This window comes from Ctenopharyngodon idella, chromosome 14 (genome assembly GCF_019924925.1).
Source record: "Ctenopharyngodon idella isolate HZGC_01 chromosome 14, HZGC01, whole genome shotgun sequence".
NCBI lineage: Eukaryota > Metazoa > Chordata > Actinopteri > Cypriniformes > Xenocyprididae > Ctenopharyngodon > Ctenopharyngodon idella.
The window spans coordinates 3016785-3039393 of NC_067233.1; the positions used below are offsets into that span (position 1 = coordinate 3016785).

A 22609-nucleotide genomic window follows, 5' to 3' on the forward strand; every position below is an offset into this window, starting at 1 on the left:
TCTAGTGTTGAATAATTAATTTCAAATTTCAAATTCAGCAAATATTTTTATTCATAAATACAATAAATATGATATAAATATCACAAAAGCATACAAAAATATAATATAAGCTGTAAGTCTCAGGTCATTTCACTCTTTTTGGACGTGATACAGGTTTAGAGTAAAGTAATTGGCAGCAGTCTTTGATTTTTTTGAGAAAATCCTTCACTGGATGTTCCTCTGAAGCTGTAACGCTGCAGTTCCGGTGCTGTGGAGAAAAACACATTCAGCTCTGTTAGATTACACTCCACCTTTTTCTTTTGAGCAGTTAAAATTACTATCTTTATTGGCTTTTTTTGTTACTGTTATTTTTCTTCAATGGAAAATGGATATGAAATTCTATTATTTCTATAGTGTGAGAATCATGCTAATAGTATCATCACACAGCATTAGTTTAAGCAGAATGCTACTCCCAATATTACAGAGACACTATATGGTAAGGGTTATAAATATGATCTGTTGTTTATCATCTAATTCACTGAATGAATATCGGACGATGACTTACCACGGTTAAATCTGCATAGGTGAACAGATTCCTATATATCATGTTATTTGGATCTGTGTTTAGATGCACCCCATTCAGGACCTTTGCTGCTTGGCAAAGGGCTTCATCCTATGTAACCGTAGAAGTAATTGTGAATTAGTGAGAGTAATTGTGAATCAAGTTTTTACAACATTACCAAAATTAGTTCTGTAGTTTGATATAAAATTCAACTTACTGAGCATCTCACGCTCTGAAATATGTCTCTCACAAATTGTTTAAGATTCTATGGAAGAAAGATTGAACGTTGTTAGACTTTGTGAATCACTTTTTACCTCTTCAGAGCAGTTACAGAGCAAGACCAACGGATCAATTTTTGATTCTTACCTTCTCTGAATGGTTATGTAGGGTCTGGTTCACAAACACTATGATGTCCTTTAAAAGAGTCTTCCTAAGATCAGGTTGTGATCCATTAACGGCTACAAATGTCAGTGCCAAGAGCAAGAAAGTCCTCATGCTTGGTTTCTCGTTGATCCCTATTCAGGTGAGTAGATGCTGAGATGCTGGTCTTCATAGCTTCAGTGCTGATAGTTGGTCTACTTATATTAGTGAAGAGGATGTGATGCTGAGGTGATCTCCGTGATGGAGCTGATTACACGTCACACATACACCCACCCTCTCAATCGCTAATAGATTTCAGAGAATGTTGAAACTACAGAATTCACTCCAACAGAAGCAGGAAGACACTTAGCTCATTACTATTATAGGTTAATATAAATCTAGTGTTGAATAATAATTTCAAATTGCAAATTAAAAATTCAGCAAATATTTTTATTCATAAATACAATAAATATGATATAAATATCACAAAAACATACAAAAATATAGTATAAGCTGTAAGTCTAAGGTCATTTCACTCTTTTTGGATGTGATACAAGTTTAGAGAGAAGTGTTTGGCAGCAGTCTTTGATATTTTCGAGAAAAACCTTCACTGGACGTTCCTCTGAAGCTGTAATGCTGCAGTTCCGGTGCTGTGGAGAAAAACACATTCAGCTCTGTTAGATTACACTCCACCTTTTTCTTTTGAGCAGTCTAAAATAAGTAAATCTACAGTGTAAGCATAGTTCATACTTTGAAGTAACTGAGGTTGTTTAAACAAATTATTAAAAAGGAATTATTAATTAATTGAGTCAGTTCCATTTGGTGCTACACTGATACACTGTAAACCCGAATAAGTTAGCAAAACTCAAAAAAATTGAGTTGCTCTCAAACTAAGCCGAAACTCTTCTAAATTAGTATAACAAAAACGCTACTGAATCACTACTAAATCTCCCACTTAACATTTAATCTTGCACAAAAAAACCCCATTATATAACACTTAATTTTAGCATTTACTCTCCCTTTCGATTGCCATGTACAAAGCATGCTTGGAAACCGAAATCCCAGCCCAGTTTCACTTAAACTTAAGTTCATCTAAATGAAAAAAATGAGTTCATAAAACTCAAAACAATGAAACAGTTCCGTTTACTTAAAATATATCAGTTCTGTGAAATTGAAAGAAAAATAAAGTGCTAAATACTCATAAAAGTTCATTTGACTGAACTAATTTGTTTAATTTAAGTTTGTCCTACTCAAACCAATTATTTTGTAATTACTGATTATTTTGTTAGGGTTTACAGTAACAAAAAAGCCAATTACCTGTTATAGCAGGTAAAATTACTACCTTTTATTGGCTTTTTTGTTACTGTTATTTTTCTTCAATGGAAAATGGATATGAAATTCTATTATTTCTATAGTGTGAGAATTATGCTAATAGTATCATCACACAGCATTAGTTTAAGCAGAATGCTACTCCCAATATTACAGACATACTATATGGTGAGGGTTATAAATATGATCTGTTGTTTATCATCTAATTCATTGAATGAATATCGGGCAATGACTTACCCCGGTTAAATCTGCATAGGCGAACAGATGCCTATATATCAAGTTATTTGGATCTGTGTTTAGACGCACCCCATTCAGGACCTTTGCTGCTTGGCAAAGGGCTTCACCCTATGTAACCGTAGAAGTAATTGTGAATTGTTGAGATCATGGAATCAAGTTTTTACAACATTACCAAAGTTAGTTCTGTAGTTTGATATAAAATTCAACTTACTGAGCATCTCACGCTCTGAAATATGTCTCTCACAAATTGTTTAAGATTCTATGGAAGAAAGATTGAACGTTGTTAGACTTTGTGAATCACTTTTTACCTCTTCAGAGCAGTTACAGAGCAAGACCAACTGATCAATTTTTTTTTTAATTCTTACCTCCTCTGATTTCTCATGCAGGACATGGTTCACAATCACTATGGTTTCTTTTAAAAGAATCTTCTTAGCATCAAGTTTTGATCCATTAACGGCTACAAATGTCAGTGCCAAGAGCAAGAAAGTCCTCATGCTTGGTTTCTCGTTGATCCCTATTCAGGTGTGTAGACGCTGAGATGCTGGTCTTCATAGCTTCAGTGCTGATAGTTGGTCTACTTATATTAGTGAAGAGGATGTGATGCTGAGGTGATCTCCGTGATGGAGCTGATTACACATCACACATACACCCACCCTCTCAATCGCTAATAGATTTCAGAGAATGTTGAAACTACAGAATTCACTCCAACAGAAGCAGGAAGACACTTAGCTCATTACTATTATAGGTTAATATAAATCTAGTGTTGAATAATAATTTCAAATTTCAAATTCAGCAAATATTTTTATTCATAAATACAATAAATGTGATATAGATATCACAAAAACATACAAAAATATAGTATAAGCTGTAAGTCTAAGGTCATTTCACTCTTTTTGGATGTGATACAGGTTAAGAGAGAAGTGTTTGGCAGCACTCTTTGATATTTTCGAGAAAAACCTTCACTGGACGTTCCTCTGAAGCTGTAACGCTGCAGGTCCGGTGCTGTGGAGAAAAACACATTCAGCTCTGTTAGATTACACTCCACCTTTTTCTTTTAAGCAGTCTAAAATAAGTAAATCTACAGTGTAGGCATAGTTCAAACTTTGAAGTAACTGAGGTTGTTAAACTAATTATTAATTAGTTGAGTCAGTTCCATTTGGCGCTACACTGATACACTGTAAACCCGAATAAGTTAGCAAAACTCAAAAAAATTGAGTTGCTCTCAAACTAAGCCGCATGCACCACATGGTAACTCTCTAAAAATTCACATTAACAGAAACTCTTCTAAATTAGCATAACAAAAACGCTACTGAATCACTACTAAATCTCCCACTTAACATTTAATCTTGCACAAAAAACAGCAACAACAACAAAAAAACTTTATATAACACTTAATTTTAGCATTTACTCTCCCTTTCGATTGCCATGTACAAAGCATGCTTGGAAACCGAAATCCCAGCCCAGTTTCACTTAAACTTAAGTTCATCTAAATGAAAAAAAAAATGAGTTCATAAAACTCAAAACAATGAAACAGTTCAGTTTACTTAAAATATATAAGTTCTGTGAAATTGAAAGAAAAATAAAGTGCTAAATACTCATAAAAGTTCATTTGACTGAACTAATTTGTTTAATTTAAGTTTGTCCTACTCAAACCAATTATTTTGTAATTACTGATTATTTTGTTAGGGTTTACAGTAACAAAAAAGCCAATTACCTGTTATAGCAGATACAATCACTACCTTTATTGGCTTTTTTGTTACTGTTATTTTTTTTCAATGGAAAATGGATATGAAATTCTATTATTTCTATAGTGCGAGAGTCATGCTAATAGTATCATCACACAGCATTGGTTTAAGCAGAATGCTACTCCCAATATGACACACACTATATGGTAAGGGTTATAAATATGATCTGTTGTTTATCATCTAATTCACTGAATAAATATCTGACTTACCCTGGTTAAATCTAAATAGGTGAACAGATTCTTATATATCAAGTTATTTGGATCTGTGTTTAGACACACCCCCTTCAGGACCTTTGCTGCTTGGCAAAGGGCTTCATCCTATGTAACCGTAGAAGTAATTGTGAATTAGTGAGAGTAATTGTGAATCAAGTTTTTACAACATTACCAAAATTAGTTCTGTAGTTTGATATAAAATTCAACTTACTGAGCATCTCACGCTCTGAAATATGTCTCTCACAAATTGTTTAAGATTCTATGGAAGAAAGATTGAATGTTGTTAGACTTTGTGAATCACTTTTTACCTCTTCAGAGCAGTTACAGAGCAAGACCAACTGATCAATTTTTGATTCTTACCTTCTCTGAAGGGTTATGTAGGGTCTGGTCCACAAACACTATGATGTCCTTTAAAAGAGTCTTCCTAAGATCAGGTTGTGATCCATTAACAGCTACAAATGTCAGTGCCAAGAGCAAGAAAGTCCTCATGCTTGGTTTCTCGTTGATCCCTGTTCAGGTGAGTAGATGCTGAGATGCTGGTCTTCATAGCTTCAGTGCTGATAGTTGGTCTACTTATATTAGTGAAGAGGATGTGATGCTGAGGTGATCTCCGTGATGGAGCTGATTACACGTCACACATACATCCACCCTCTCAATCGCTAATAGATTTCAGAGAATGTTGAAACTACAGAATTCACTCCAACAGAAGCAGGAAGACACTTAGCTCATTACTATTATAGGTTAATATAAATATAGTGTTGAATAATAATTTCAAATTCCAAATTTCAAATTCAGCAAATATTTTTATTCATAAATACAATAAATATGATATAAAGATAACAAAAACATACAAAAATATAGTATAAGCTGTAAGTCTAAGGTCATTTCACTCTTTTTGGATGTGATACAGGTTAAGAGAGAAGTGTTTGGCAGCAGTCTTTGATTGTTTTGAGAAAATCCTTCACTGGACGTTCCTCTGAAGCTGTAACGCTGCAGGTCCGGTGCTGTGGAGAAAAACACATTCAGCTCTGTTAGATTACACTCAACCTTTTTCTTTTGAGCAGTCTAAAAAAAGTAAATCTACAGTGTAGGCATAGTTCATACTTTGAAGTAACTGAGGTTGTTTAAACAAATTATTAAAAAGGAACTATTAATTAGTTGAGTCAGTTCCATTTGGCGCTACACTGATACACTGTAAACCCGAATAAGTTAGCAAAACTCAAAAAAATTGAGTTGCTCTCAAACTAAGCCGCATGCACCACTTGGTAACTCTCTAAAAATTCACATTAACAGAAACTCTTAGAAATTAGCATAACAAAAACGCTACAGAATCACTACTAAATCTCCCACTTAACATTTAATCTTGCACAAAAAACAGCAACAACAACAAAAAAAACATTATATAACACTTAATTTTAGCATTTACTCTCCCTTTCGATTGCCATGTACAAAGCATGCTTGGAAACCGAAATCCCAGCCCAGTTTCACTTAAACTTAAGTTCATCTAAATGAAATAAAATGAGTTCATTAAACTCAAAACAATGAAACAGTTCAGTTTACTTAAAATATATAAGTTCTGTGAAATTGAAAGAAAAATAAAGTGCTAAATACTCATAAAAGTTCATTTGACTGAACTAATTTGTTTAAAGTTTGTCCTACTTAAACCAATTATTTTGTAATTACTGATTATTTTGTTAGGGTTTACAGTAACAAAAAAGCCAATTACCTGTTATAGCAGATACAATTACTACCTTTATTGGCTTTTTTGTTACTGTTTTTTTTTTTCGATGGAAAATGGATATGAAATTCTATTATTTCTATAGTGCGAGAATCATGCTAATAGTATCATCACACAGCATTAGTTTAAGCAGAATGCTACTCCCAATATGACAGACACACTATATGGTAAGGGTTATAAATATGATCTGTTGTTTATCATCTAATGCATTGAATGAATATCTGACTTACCCCGGTTAAATCTGCATAGGCGAACAGATTCCTATATATCAAGTTATATGGATCTTTTTCTAGATGCATGTCCTTCAGGACCTTTGCTGCTTGGCAAAGGGCTTCACCCTATGTAACCGTAGAAGTAATTGTGAATTGTTGAGATCATGGAATCAAGTTTTTACAACATTACCAAAATTAGTTCTGTAGTTTGATATAAAATTCAACTTACTGAGCATCTCACGCTCTGAAATATGTCTCTCACAAATTTGTCAAGATTCTATGGAAGAAAGATTGAACGTTGTTAGACTTTGCGAATCACTTTTTACCTCTTCAGAGCAGTTACAGAGCAAGATCAACGGATCGATTTTTTTAAAATTCTTACCTCATCTGATTTCTCATGCAGGACATGGTTCACAATCACTATGATGTCCTCTAAAATAATCTTCTTAGAATCAAGTTTTGATCCATTAACGGCTACAAATGTCAGTGCCAAGAGCAAGAAAGTCCTCATGCTTGGTTTCTCGTTGATCCCTATTCAGGTGTGTAGATGCTGAGATGCTGGTCTTCATAGCTTCAGTGCTGATAGTTGGTCTACTTATATTAGTGAAGAGGATGTGATGCTGAGGTGATCTCCGTGATGGAGCTGATTACACGTCACACATACACCCACCCTCTCAATCGCTAATAGATTTCAGAGAATGTTGAAACTACAGAATTCACTCCAACAGAAGCAGGAAGACACTTAGCTCATTACTATTATAGGTTAATATAAATCTAGTGTTGAATAATAATTTCAAATTTCAAATTCAGCAAATATTTTTATTCATAAATACAATAAATATGATATAAATATCACAAAAACATACAAAAATATAGTATAAGCTGTAAGTCTAAGGTCATTTCACTTTTTTTGGATGTGATACAGGTTAAGAGAGAAGTGTTTGGCAGCAGTCTTTGATATTTTCGAGAAAAACCTTCACTGGATGTTCCTCTGAAGCTGTAACGCTGCAGGTCCGGTGCTGTGGAGAAAAACACATTCAGCTCTGTTAGATTACACTCCACCTTTTTCTTTTAAGCAGTCTAAAATAAGTAAATCTACAGTGTAGGCATAGTTCAAACTTTGAAGTAACTGAGGTTGTTAAACTAATTATTAATTAGTTGAGTCAGTTCCATTTGGCGCTACACTGATACACTGTAAACCCGAATAAGTTAGCAAAACTCAAAAAAATTGAGTTGCTCTCAAACTAAGCCGCATGCACCACATGGTAACTCTCTAAAAATTCACATTAACAGAAACTCTTCTAAATTAGCATAACAAAAACGCTACTGAATCACTACTAAATCTCCCACTTAACATTTTATCTTGCACAAAAAAAGCATATAACACTTAATTTTAGCATTTACTCTCCCTTTCGATTACCATGTACAAAGCATGCTGGGAAACCGAAATCCCAGCCCAGTTTCACTTAAACTTAAGTTCATCTAAAAGAAAAAAATGAGTTCATAAAACTCAAAACAATGAAACAGTTCAGTTTACTTAAAATATATCAGTTCTGTGAAATTGAAAGAAAAATAAAGTGCTAAATACTCATAAAAGTTCATTTGACTGAACTAATTTGTTTAATTTAAGTTTTGTCCTACTCAAACCAATTATTTTGTAATTACTGATTATTTTGTTAGGGTTTACAGTAACAAAAAAGCCAATTACCTGTTATAGCAGGTAAAATTACTACCTTTATTGGCTTTTTTGTTACTGTTATTTTTCTTCAATGGAAAATGGATATGAAATTTATTATTTCTATAGTGTGAGAATTATGCTAATAGTATCATCACACAGCATTAGTTTAAGCAGAATGCTACTCCCAATATTACAGACACACTATATGGTAAGGGTTATAAATATGATCTGTTGTTTATCATCTAATGCATTGAATGAATATCTGACTTACCCCGGTTAAATCTAAATAGGTGAACAGATTCTTATATATCAATTTATATGGATCTTTGTTTAGATGCACCCCATTCAGGACCTTTGCTGCTTGGCAAAGGGCTTCACCCTATGTAACCGTAGAAGTAATTGTGAATTGTTGAGATCATGGAATCAAGTTTTTACAACATTACCAAAATTAGTTCTGTAGTTTGATATAAAATTCAACTTACTGAGCATCTCACGCTCTGAAATATGTCTCTCACAAATTGTTTAAGATTCTATGGAAGAAAGATTGAATGTTGTTAGACTTTATGAATCACTTTTTACCTCTTCAGAGCAGTTACAGAGCAAGACCAACGGATCGATTTTTTAAATTCTTACCTCATCTGATTCGTCACGCAGGACATGGTTTACAAACACTATGATGTCCTTTAAAAGAGTCTTCCTAAGATCAGGTTTTAAATCCATTAACGGCTACAAATGTCAGTGCCAAGAGCAAGAAAGTCCTCATGCTTGGTTTCTCGTTGATCCCTATTCAGGTGTGTAGACGCTGAGATGCTGGTCTTCATAGCTTCAGTGCTGATAGTTGGTCTACTTATATTAGTGAAGAGGATGTGATGCTGAGGTGATCTCCGTGATGGAGCTGATTACACGTCACACATACACCCACCCTCTCAATCGCTAATAGATTTCAGAGAATGTTGAAACTACAGAATTCACTCCAACAGAAGCAGGAAGACACTTAGCTCATTACTATTATAGGTTAATATAAATCTAGTGTTGAATAATAATTTCAAATTCCAAATTCAGCAAATATTTTTATTCATAAATACAATAAATATGATATAAATATCACAAAAACATACAAAAATATAGTATAAGCTGTAAGTCTAAGGTCATTTCACTCTTTTTGGATGTGATACAGGTTTAGAAAAAAGTGTTTGGCAGCAGTCTTTGATATTTTCGAGAAAAACCTTCACTGGACGTTCCTCTGAAGCTGTAATGCTGCAGGTCCGGTGCTGTGGAGAAAAACACATTCAGCTCTGTTAGATTACACTCCACCTTTTTCTTTTGAGCAGTCTAAAATAAGTAAATCTACAGTGTAAGCATAGTTCATACTTTGAAGCAACTGAGGTTGTTTAAACAAATTATTAAAAAGGAATTATTAATTAGTTGAGTCAGTTCCATTTGGCGCTACACTGATACACTGTAAACCCGAATAAGTTAGCAAAACTCAAAAAAATTGAGTTGCTCTCAAACTAAGCCGCATGCACCACATGGTAACTCTCTAAAAATTCACATTAACAGAAACTCTTAGAAATTAGCATAACAAAAATGCTACAGAATCACTACTAAATCTCCCACTTAACATTTAATCTTGCACAAAAAACAGCAACAACAACAAAAAAAACATTATATAACACTTAATTTTAGCGTTTACTCTCCCTTTCAAGTGCTATGTGCAAAGCATGCTGGGAAACCGAAATCCCAGCCCAGTTTCACTTAAACTTAAGTTCATCTAAATGAAATAAAATGAGTTCATTAAACTCAAAACAATGAAACAGTTCAGTTTACTTAAAATATATCAGTTCTGTGAAATTGAAAGAAAAATAAAGTGCTAAATACTCATAAAAGTTCATTTGACTGAACTAATTTGTTTAAGTTTGTCCTACTCAAACCAATTACTTATTTTGTAATTATTGATTATTTTGTTAGGGTTTACAGTAACAAAAAAGCCAATAAAGGTAGTAATTTTACCTGCTATAACAGGTAATTGGCTTTTTTGTTACTGTTATTTTTCTTCAATGGAAAATGGATATGAAATTCTATTATTTCTATAGTGTGAGAATCATGCTAATAGTATCATCACACAGCATTAGTTTAAGCAGAATGCTACTCCCAATATTACAGACATACTATATGGTGAGGGTTATAAATATGATCTATTGTTTATCATCTAATTCATTGAATAAATATCTGACTTACCCCGGTTAAATCTGCATAGGCGAACAGATTCCTATATATCAAGTTATATGGACCTGTGTTTAGATGCACCCCATTCAGGACCTTTGCTGCTTGGCAAAGGGCTTCACCCTATGTAACCGTAGAAGTAATTGTGAATTGTTGAGATCATGGAATCAAGTTTTTACAACATTACCAAAATTAGTTCTGTAGTTTGATATAAAATTCAACTTACTGAGCATCTCACGCTCTGAAATATGTCTTTCACAGATTTGTCAAGATTCTATGGAAGAAAGATTGAACGTTGTTAGACTTTGCGAATCACTTTTTACCTCTTCAGAGCAGTTACAGAGCAAGACCAACTGATCAATTTTTGATTCTTACCTTCTCTGAATGGTTATGTAGGGTCTGGTTCACAAACACTATGATGTTGTCTAAAAGAATCTTCTTAGCATCAAGTTTTGATCCATTAACGGCTACAAATGTCAGTGCCAAGAGCAAGAAAGTCCTCATGCTTGGTTTCTCGTTGATCCCTATTCAGGTGAGTAGATGCTGAGATGCTGGTCTTCATAGCTTCAGTGCTGATAGTTGGTCTACTTATATTAGTGAAGAGGATGTGATGCTGAGGTGATCTCCGTGATGGAGCTGATTACACGTCACACATACATCCACCCTCTCAATCGCTAATAGATTTCAGAGAATGTTGAAACTACAGAATTCACTCCAACAGAAGCAGGAAGACACTTAGCTCATTGCTATTATAGGTTAATATAAAGAATGCTGGAGGCATCTGGCGCAACTTGTAATATACCAAAGCTATGTTTTATGCATAACAAAAGAAGACACCATTTCTTAGTCATTTCTCTTAAATTAGGAACTAATTCTGTCCAGTGTGGTAATGAGAGATTCCATTAATGTCTGTCATACAGCTGTGATCATCATATGTGGGCTTCTGAAAGAACCGTCTGCCACTTCCCTTTGACCTTCTTTCATTTTACATGAAGGGACAGTGTATCAGACAGACTATACATACAGTGATGTAAAAGCCAGTTTACCTTTTTTTTCACACGTCCTCTAAAGATGCCACAAAACCACAACACATTATTGCTTTATCATGCTGTACCAAGAAAAAAACTGCATCTAGGTCAGATTTAGCACTTTCGGAAAGTAATGAAAGATTTACTGTTTCGTTTTCATTATGTCATTAATTAGATAAATTATTTTTGGTGTTGCTGTTGGTATTGCTAGCCTATTCAATCAAATATTGCCATTATAAAACAGTAAATTTGACTTCCTCTCTAATCCAAAATCTTTTTTTTTTTTCATCTTAACCGCAACAAGTCAGTCGGAAGTTTCCGACTGATACTAGTGTTTTTGGTAACACTTTATTTTGCAGTGTCCCTCTTATACATCTTATTTGTACTTAATATAATAATACCAAAATAAATTATGCATAATTACATGCAACTAACCCCAAACCAAGTTCGGTCACGGCGTCACACTTTAGATTTGGATCCAATTCTCACTATTAACCACAACTTTTGCCTCAAGAAACTCCTAATTACTGCTTATTAATAGTTAGTAAGGTAGTAAGGAATGTTGCCTCGGCATCTAACTGAAAACATAAGTGCTAAAATTACTAGAACTAAAATAAAAATAAAGCTAAATAGAAATATTAAAACTGATACTTTACTAAATCTTAACCTAAATTAAAAAGAAAATTGAAAATATGAAAATAAAAGCTAATTCAAAACATAAATAAATACTATAATAGTGCATTGTATACCCTAATGCTCAAAATAATACATTTTTAAGTTTGAGTAGGACAAACTTAAATTAGTTCAGTCAAATTAACTTTTATGAGTATTTTAAGTAAACTGAACTGTTTCATTGTTTTGAGTTTTATGAACTTATTTCTTTTAATTTAGACGAACTTAAGTTTAACTGAAACCAGGCTGGGATTTCTATTTCGAAATGTAAATGCTAAAATTAGGTGTTGTGTGGGGGATTTTTTTGTGCAAGATTAATGCTAAGTGGTAGATTTAGTAGTGATTAATATTTTGTTATGCTAATTTAGAAGAGTTTCTGTTAATGTGGGTTTTGGAGTGTTACCATCATGATGATAAGTGCTGCATGCGGCTTGGTTTGAGAGCAGTATGTTAAATGCCTTATATTGCTGCACTCAGCGCATTCAGCAAGCGCTATACCATACTGTTAACATATTAGCAAGTTAGCATTTTCTGAATTCGCTTGTTATAGCTAGCTAAGTTTACACTAATAAGAATGTTCACATTGAGGTTACATTAAATTTTTAAGTTAAATGTATGAATTAGTGTATTCAAATATTTCAAGTTAAGAACAAACTGATTGGCTCATTTTTTGAGTTTTGCCAACTTATTCAGTGTATATAAATAATACTAAAATAACACTGGATTATGGCAAATATTTAATCTAGTAAGAGCACCATATTGTAAAGATTGGATGCAGTTTTCTGTGCTTGTAATGATTTTGTGCGATCATGCATAAAAATCCAGCGTTAGAGTCAGTTCTGGCAGGCCACGTCAGTCAAGCTCGCATCAGATCAGCTGACTCACAGGTGACTTACGTCTACCTATGGGAATACGATGCCTATCACAGCATCCATAAGCTCCTCAGTATTATCAGCAGCTATTGCATTTTTCAGGAGCTAATTACCCTCCTCCATCCCCAGCTCCTCCTCTCTTCAGTCAGGATTGGCCTTAGGATTCCCCTGAATCAGACTAATCCTTGAAATATGTGTACATGTTAAAATATTGACATTAATTATATCTGCATATATTGGTTCTGTTCTCTTTACCCTAGGGGGGTTATTGCTGCTCTCCCTGCTCTTATCCATGCTAGGCTGCATGGATGCGCAGGGAGTTCTTGCCCAGAACAGAACCATACCGCCAATACAAACTCTATGCTATTATCAATCATATTTGATGATAGTGGTCCTGACAGAAATAAGCTCACAGTCTTACTGAAACTTACTCTGCATTTTATTTTATTTTAGACTTTACTTTAGAAAAGTTTGCATCCATGATATATTACAGCAGTATTTAAAACTAGTTTTAGTATGGTTAATACAGGTGCATCCATAATTTACACCTGAAAAAAATAACATTATATCCGTTTGTGTAAGCATATGATTCCTTTAAAGATTTTTATGACAAAAAAACTAATAATCTAGTTGAATGTTTATCTGCAGGGGGTGCTGTCGCTCTACTGTCTCTCTATGTTCAGTTTGACGCCTGCTGGATAGTGTGAGATTCTCAACTCTAGAGACATATCACACATCATTATTTGTGAAAATTTTAAAAATGAATTAATTAACTACATGTACTGACTATAGAGTTACGTTTAGGGTTAGGTTATGGTTTAAGGTTAGTTACTTGTAATTATGCATAACTTACTGTTATTACTACATGTAGTAATGTGTACTTAAATAGAAGTACATTGTTAAAAATTTAGATATATGTACACACAAATTCATTGTCAAATGTTTAATTTAAATGCTAGTACATAGTAGTTGAAGACACTCAATATAAAGTTATTTACACTGTTTTGTAAATGTATGATGATATAAATACATAGACATTACATATATTTTACATTTTCATGAATGCTTTTATATTAGCACTTCAACTTGAGGAAAGTATAAGTCATTAGTCATGTAAGGAGTTAACATCAAAGGGTCTCAAGTGAAAGTTTCACAGTTTGTCACAAAAGTACAAGAGTTGTTTTATGAGAAGCTAAAAGATCTTAGAAAAAGTTCTTAGAAAGTGCCTTAGCAGTTGATCAGGCTTAGTGTGCCTTCAGGTAGTAAATAAAGAGAAACTATAATCCTAAATATAGTCTAATGTAGGCCTGGTTTCACAGACAGGGCTTCGATTAAACCAGGAATAGGCCTTAGTTCATTTAGGGCAGCTTTTATAAATGTGCTTTAGAAAAAAACATTACTGGTGTTCATCTTGAGACAAAACAATGACACTGACCTATTTTAAGATATGTCAGTGCAAGCTACTTTCAGTTATAACAGCTCAAACATGCATTTTAGTCTGGGACTAGGCTTAAGTCTCGTCTGCGAAATCGGAAGGTAATGTCATGAAACTCTAGAGGATGCAACCTGATACTTTACATGCAATCGCATCATTACCACATGGCACAAGCTGATTGGCCTCTGCTGATCCTGCAGCCAATGAGATTGCTTGCTCAACATTTAAATAGTCTAGTTCATTGTTTGCTGTAACAACGTTCCTCTGAACCCCTCCACGTCCCCAGCTCCACCTACCTAGATCTGCAATGTGTCTGTTTGTCTATTAGCACTAGCAAGTCTATACTTGCTCTGCAGCAGCAGCGTAACAGATCTAGTCCGCCAAAACCAAATACATTAACATTGCTAAAACTAAAACAAATCACCGTTTCAACTCTCGGAATATATACTAAAACACAAAACAGTCAATACTTTATTTATAAACTAGAGTGAACTGAACTGTTGTTTGTGATCAGTCTACAAGCTAAATTTGGGATCTAGTTTTACTCTAGTTTTATCTCTTTACTTGGTTTTACTCTTTAGCCATATGTATACAAATGACCTGAATAAGTCCGTTTTAAAGTTAAACTATTGTAAAGTAAGCGTACGCCATTTGATAAAAACCTGCATCTCACACTATCATATCTGTTCATTTTAACATATATGATCTACACCAGTCCTGAAGCACGGAAGAAATTCACGTAGCACTTCGTTCACAGCACAATACTTGTATTGTGTATAGAATTGTTAATTTATACATAAAACTTTTCTAAGCCCGCATGGCTTTTGAGTGGAAAAAATAACTGTCGGTGTGTATTTAATAACTGTCTATGAAATCAGGCTTCAGCATTTTTAGTCAGACGTGTATTACAGCTCTTGCTCAGATGTGGCTTTGCATTGTGATTCCTATCTCTGTTTCTAGAAATGCTCTGTGCAGTTTCCTGTGTGATCAATGCTCTCTGCTGACTTTGCTCTCGGCCTAATAAGCGTTAGTATAACTGTTCATGTTGATTTATTTAATATGAAACACCTCTTTATTTATCCCAAGCAGTTATAATTACAATCAATTAAAGATAAAGAAATGATTAGGGGACAAAACGGAAACCATAACTCTTAATTTCCGAAATAATTTTTGAAGTATAAAATGCTGACTCTTAAAAATAAAGATTCCAAAAGGGGTTTTTCACAGCAATACCATAGAAGAAACATTTCTGGCTTCCCAAAGAACCTTTCAGGGAACAGTTCTTAAAAGAACCCTGTTTTTCTTAGTTTGGCAAACATTTTAAAAATCCAAAGAACACTTTCCCACTATACATAATCTTTTGTGCAATGGAAAAGTTCTCCAAGGTTCTCCCAATTCGTATTGTTAAATGTTATAATACACATGTAAAGTACATACAATGACCCCAAAAAGTATTTGAACACTTAAATTACATTTTAAACCATATGAATATCATTGTATTAGATACACAATATCAAACCAAGTGGCAATTATTTTAGAGAAAGTTAGCTCAAGCACACTTTAAATGACAAAACAGATATAATGCTGAGGACAAACAGTATTTGGCTCTTTTATGTGTCAGACATTAGTGGATTATATTCACAGTTATCGTGATGAACTAGATCTGTGGTTACTCTGCTGCGACACCTGCGGGACCTTAAAGGGAAGTGGAAGCTATAACAGCTTCCACTTATCTGGGAAGGCTTTCCTTCACTAAAATGATCTTGTTAGTTCAGAGAAAAGCTCCAGCATTGTTTGTCTGAAGATGCCACTTTGGTAGAGCTTTACAATAAGGAGTGCGTCTCAATCAGCTCCTTAGGTTAGTATATCATGTGCATGAAACAAACACTGATAAGGATTTATTTCCTTCCTCTCTTTCCAGCAACATAATGCTTATATTCGCTATCAATGCTGAAATATAATTTAATAATGGTTCGTTCTGAAAAACATCTATCATGTGTCATAGTATGTTACAAGTTGGTTCTGTGACTTATGTTTCACACATCAGAATTTCCGTAAAGGGAAAATATTGAGCACTGTTGCTCCCTGGTGTTTACAGTTCTTTATGGGACTTTTTTGGGTGCTTTTCAGTGCAATGGAAGGATTTTGCAATTTAGACGGCACTTAAAATGTCCGACTCCCTGATCAGTGTCCTGATTACTGAACTAGGGAGCTGATTGAGACACACCCAAGGTCTCATTTGTTAACATCAGTGAATGCATTAGCTAACATGAGCAATATACAATATAGACAAAAGTATTGGGACACCTGATCATAATGACATCGCATTCTAAATAAATAGACATTCATCCCTTTGCAGCTATAACAGCTTCCACTTATCTGGGAAGGCTTTCCACAAGATTTTGGAGTGTTTCTGTGGGAAATTTTCCCCATTCATCTAGTAGAGCATTTGTGAGGTCAGTCACTGATGCTGGATGAGAAAGCCTGGCTTGCAATCTCCATTCCAGTTCATCTCAAAGGTGTTGGATGGGGTTGAGGTCAGGGCTCTGTGCGGGCCAGTCAAGTTTTTCCACACCAAATTCATCCAAACATGTCTTTATGGGCCTTTCTTTGTTCAGGGGGGCACTGTTTTGCTGGAATAGAACCATTCCTATATAGTTGAAAGCGTAGAATTTTCTGAAATGTCTTAGTATGCTGAAGCATCAAGATTTCCCTTCACTGGAAGTAAGGGGCCAATCCCTGAAATACAGCCCCATACCATTATCCCTTCTCCACTAAACTTAAAGCCCAAAGTATACTTCAATACTACTTTTTACGCGTACACGAGGGTCAGCGTAAGTGCAACAATGGAGGCCTACATAGACAACAAATTGTGCAAAAAGGTTTAAAAGTACCCTCATTTGTTACACCGATCTGGCATAACACTATGACCACTGACAGGTAAAGTGAATAACACTGATTATCTCTTCATCACAGCACCTGTTAGTGGGTGGGATATATTAGGCAGCAAGTGAACATTTTGTCCTCAAAGTTGAAAGGATTTGAGCGAGTTTGACAAGGGCTAAATTGTGATGGCTAGACGACTGGGTCAGAGCATCTCCAAAACTGCAGCTCTTGTGGGGTGTTCCCGGTCCGCAGTGGTCAGTATCTATCAAAAGTGGTCCAAGGAAGAAACAGTGGTGAACCGGAGACAGGGTCATGGGCGGCCAAGATGCACGTGGGGAGTGAAGGCTGGCCCATGTGGTCCGATCCAACAGACAAGCTACTGTAGCTCAAATTAATGCTGGTTCTGATAGAAAGGTGTCAGAATACACAGTGCATCACAGTTTGTTGCGTATGGGGCTACATAGCTGCAGACCAGTCAGGGTGCCCGTGCTGACCCCTGTCCACCGCCGAAAGCGCCAACAGTGGGCACGTAAGCATCAGAACTTTACCACAGAGCAATGGAGGAAGGTGGCCTGGTCTGATGAATCACATTTTCTTTTACATCATGTGGATGGCCGGGTGCGTGTGCGTCACTTACCTGGGGAACACATGGCACCAGGATGCACTATGGGAAGGCAAGCCGGCGGAGGCAGTGTGATGCTTTGGGCAATGTTCTGCTGGGAAACCTTGGGTCCTGTCATCCATGTGGATGTTACTTTGACACGTACCACCTACCTAAGCATTGTTGCAGACCATGTACACCCTTTCATGGAAACGGTATTCCCTGGTGGCTGTGGCCTCTTTCAGCAGGATAATGCTCCTGCCACAAAGCAAAAATGGTTCAGGAATGGTTTGAGGAGCACAATAACAAGTTTGAGGTGTTGACTTGGCCTCCAAATTCCCCAGATCTCAATCCAATCAAGCATCTGTGGGATGTGCTGAACAAACAAGTCCGATCCATGGAGGCCAATTCATGGAAAATGTTTTTAAATAAAGACTGAAAATGTTGTCGGAGGATTTTTGATGGTGACGTTGAAATTGTGCAACTGTGGCGTAGTTCGCTTATAGCCTAACTTTAGCTTAATTCTTCTGGTGACTGAACAATTCATCAAAGTTGTGTTCATCTGTGAAAATTATCTTGATGGACAAAATGTCCATCAATAATCCAATAAGCCTATGGAAAAATCCTATTGGGTTTTTGTTGAGGGATGCTAACTGCCCCCTAATGTAATGCAACTGATGCAATACAATAGCCTTTCTACATCAGCCAACCACACAGACCTGAAGAAAGTGCTGGTGCTGTGCTGGGCATTAGTTTCTATGGCTATATAGTGCTCTCTAGTGGCACTGATGTGGAGATGCTCTGCTCACTGAAGTTCTCAGTCTTATGCTGCAATTAGCCGAAGAGCTGAAACTTTCTTATGACCTGACTGGTCATCTTAGTAGCCTGATCAAGCAGCAGCAACAACTTAAAATTTATGCACAACACTGTCAGTGGGAAGTGACATCTTTGTTGTGTTGTCATTAATAGGTTAAAAACCACAAGATTTTCCTGAGCAGTTTTAGTTGTGTTTTACGTGCAATTACAGTTTAACATCACTGACCCCAAGCAACTTATGAGTATGTCATTTCTGCCCACATTATAAGTTCAAGCTGATGCATATGATCCAGAGCGTCATCCCCTCACCACAACTCGCGCACATCGATGATAGTTCATGACCTCCGCATTTTAGGAATTACTAGCACATTTCCAGCCCTTCACATTCTCTGTCCCTCATTGGTGAAATGATCCAGCCATTTCATCACACTTTACACAAGACTGCAGCTCTCAGCTCTTTACAGCTCTGAATCAGAAATATCTGCACTAAGACACATTTTCATTCCGGAAACTCAAAATAACTCTCACTATAGTGTTTGCATCTCTATGCTAGTTTGAACACTTTTAGCATTTTTGACTTGTCAATGTGCTCATGTCAATTAATGTGCAGTGTCCCTTTTAAAATAAACATTGTAGTATATAAACATTATATTAATCACAAATCATGGACTTACTTTATATTAAGTATCTTTAACTACTATGTACTAAAATTTTAATTAATCCTTTGATACAGTGCACTTATGGCGTATATATGTTTTACTACACTCTTAAAAAAACTGGGTTAAAAACAACCCAAGGGCTGGGTAAATACAGGACAGAACACATGTTGGTTAATTTTACCCAGCAAATTAGGTTGATTCATTTTTTCCTATAATACTGCTTCTATTTTTTTTACTTCATACATGAATTGATGTTTGTGGATTAATTTAAATCCTCTAAACTTTTTTTTAAACACTCCACGCAACCACTGGTTCCTATATTTTCGATCATATTTTATAGTATAGCATATTTTATATAGTTTTTAATACATATTGCCTACATTTAAGCTCGTTTAACAAATATTACAAGTAATACTTAAACATTTAGAAGTAATTCAAGTGTAATCGACCAGTCTTCTGTTGTCTTGTTTCCACCGTAACGGCGCTGGTTCTCGAGCCGGAGATGGCTCGCGTTCGGCGGGGGAGCTGCTAACTTCAGACCGCCGCCTGCGTTTCACTCGTAGCCGAAAAATGCTGTGACTGACTCCATAACCTATCCATAAATAATCAGTGTACAATTCTGACAACAGATTTAAACATCCTTGTTATTTAAATTCTGTATCTTTTTTAATAAAATCATACAATTTTATGCAAGGCATCAGGCGTTTCCATCACGCGAAAAGACCGACGCGACACTCATTTAGGTGACTCACATCGCGCCCCTGAACGTTGCTTTGCATAAAATTAAACGATATACAGAACAATAAGGCATTTTTAGATCAAATAAAACATACACAAACCTGTATTTTACCGAAGACATGCACCAATTTGACGGAGCTGCACTGCTCTCCCCTGAAGAGGTCGCAAAAAGCCCGCGAAAAATAACTCAACCCCTGGGTTATTACGTCTGACCCAAGATCTGGGTAACACAAAAACTACCAAAAAACTCTGAAAAATAACCCCAAACAAAAAAAAATAAAAAAAATAAATAAAATAAAATAAAAAAAAGAGCCAAAAGGCCCAGGACTTGGGTAGAAAACCCAAGATTTTTAGACTGTAATGTTCACAAACATTTTATGTAAATACAGCTGTAATTTGCCTCTGTTGTTGACCTTCATTTACCCCTTAACCCACCCTTAAAACTAACCAGACCACCAAACCTCAATAGCAGCATAAACACATTAAGTGTATCATACATAAAAAAAAAAAAATGTTTTTTTTTTAAGTAAGTACATAGTAAAGACACCTAATAGGCCTATAAAGTGGGTCCCAATTCGTTTGTTACAGTGTTTAGAAATCTTCATTAACGTTAATCCATTATTATAGTTCATGTTAGCTCAGGTCCATTAAATAATATTAACAGATATAACGTTTGATTTTAATAATGAATTAGTGGAACATTAATTAAGCATTTAAGCATGTAGGAATTTGCACAAAATGTCCATGATTTGTCATGTCCTTGCACCTCTGAAGATCTAAAATGTGAGTCATATCTTCGTATTCGTGTTAGCTGCTTCCTCTTCGGTAAGCTGTTTTCTCCCTTGCGGAGAAGGAGCGCAATGGTATAACCTGGGTTTGAAATTACCGTGTTTGGCATATCACCGCACCATCTCTGTTATGTATGCAAAAATGCTTGCCCTCCCTCGAAGTTCAACAACGCAGTGTCAACCGCTACCTCCAGTGACACTCACGCTAATGCTGTCATGGCCCAAAAAGTCTCCAGAGGCTTGAGAAAATGAAGCCGGGGAAGTTCAGCTGGTACGGATGAGTCTGATTATTCCTTTTTTTAATGGAATGATCCATGGATTTCTCAGTTCACAAACCACATTGACCTCAAGATCAAAAATGTTTCATGAAAATGTTTCATGAAGCCCATTGATGACAAATGTGCTTAGCGATGCAAATTTGGAAAAAGTCAAGTGCTACATTATATGCAGATATTATATACTGTATTAAATATATATACATATATATAAAACACATACACACATACACACAAAATTAGTGTGACCATAGGCTGCTGAGTTTTTTCAGTAGGGTAGAACCACATAGGGTGAATTCCACTAAATAGAGACTGTGGGTTGACAACACTTAAACCTCTTTTTTTTTAAGCAGCTGATGGTGTTAAGACAAGACAAGTAGTAGAAATGTAGACTCATCATGCTGATCACCTGAAATGAGTCAGTTCTCTTTCCCATGTTCATTTGAAGCACTTAAACTTGCATCTTTACAATACATAAAAATGTGCTGACATTTATATTTTTAAAAATATATTACATATGACACAAGCATAATCAAATATCTAAGGCATATATAAATTGCCATATTGTAAAGTAAAATCTCCAAATTGCCATATTGTATAAGTTAAACTTCTAACAAATTGCTTCTAGTAGGGCTTTTTTTTTTTTTTTGGTCAAGTATACCATTTTAAAATGCAAAACTTCTAATTAAACTAGCTTCGTCAAACTGCAAAAGTACATAAGGCATAATGTAAAGGTAACCAGTCGAAATGAAACTCAACAGTGTGATCAGGACCCTTACGTGAAGCAGAGGTTTTCATCAAATGAATATTTACACCTGCTGAGGGCCCAGCAATGCCTGTTCCTGAAAGGCTTCGTTTCAGTGTAATTTTGACTGTACAATATACTGATTATTAAATAGCTACTTACTAAATGATAAATAAACGTACCTGAGCTTAATTTATTTTAATCAAATGTAAAAAGAAAGAGATTGTAGAGTATGTCATGAAACTTGCTCAACAATTTAGAAAATCAGATAGCGTCCGTTATGCTGTTGATAGGACTTGATTTTGATTCTTCTCTTGTACCAGTTAGTAAGAACACTTTCAGCATAAATCTATGGGTTGCGGTTGTACATAGACTTTCATTATCAATGCATTTTTGTCAGCGCATTTATTTCCTTTTGGCTGTTTTTCATCTGATTCTTTGGTGGTTTTTAAAATTTCTTTCGTTTTTATGTAGCAACTTAGTTTTGGTGCTTTGAATGTGACCGACATGTAACTGCACAAATAAACAGATAAATACTCAAAATGTAGCATGGATGAAATCTAAACACTTCTCCTTAATAATTTTTTTAATGAAATTTTAATAGAATGTAATCACATCTGTCCTAAATATTGATAGAGACACTAAACACTGAAGGAAATTTGGTATAATTTATTATTGCTATTTATTATCTATGAGTGTAATGTATTACTCTTACATCATCTACGGGTGTAATGCATTAATTCATTACTGTAATATAATTACTTTTCAATAATTACAAAACTACATCATCTCAATAGGAATTGTGCAATCTGGAATTTT

At 35.1% G+C, this 22609-nt stretch overlaps 1 protein-coding gene across 1 annotated transcript; it reads right to left on the bottom strand.

Annotated features, from left to right (window-relative positions):
* Positions 1 to 33: 33 nt before the first annotated feature.
* il4 (interleukin 4) lies at positions 34 to 9193 on the bottom strand. The gene is made up of 11 exons (XM_051860954.1): positions 8686 to 9193; positions 8535 to 8582; positions 6393 to 6500; positions 2833 to 3469; positions 2679 to 2726; positions 2468 to 2575; positions 1438 to 1551; positions 908 to 1060; positions 759 to 806; positions 545 to 652; positions 34 to 247 (listed from the first exon to the last, which is right to left on the bottom strand). Exons 4-11 carry the CDS (start codon positions 2959 to 2961, stop codon positions 125 to 127), a joined length of 831 nt encoding a protein of 276 aa, XP_051716914.1. The 5' UTR covers positions 2962 to 3469; positions 6393 to 6500; positions 8535 to 8582; positions 8686 to 9193; the 3' UTR covers positions 34 to 124.
* Positions 9194 to 22609: the final 13416 nt, after the last annotated feature.

Excerpts from the sequence above, each read along its gene's own strand:
- il4 (XM_051860954.1), bottom strand. The coding sequence starts at position 2,961 with ATGAGGACTTTCTTGCTCTTGGCACTGACATTTGTAGCCGTTAATGGA. Across the intron at positions 2,727-2,832 it reads TGCATGAGAAATCAGAGGAG|AATCTTAAACAATTTGTGAG; the intron begins GTAAGAATTAAA and ends TTTCTTCCATAG. Across the intron at positions 2,576-2,678 it reads TTCAGAGCGTGAGATGCTCA|GGTGAAGCCCTTTGCCAAGC; the intron begins GTAAGTTGAATT and ends ACGGTTACATAG.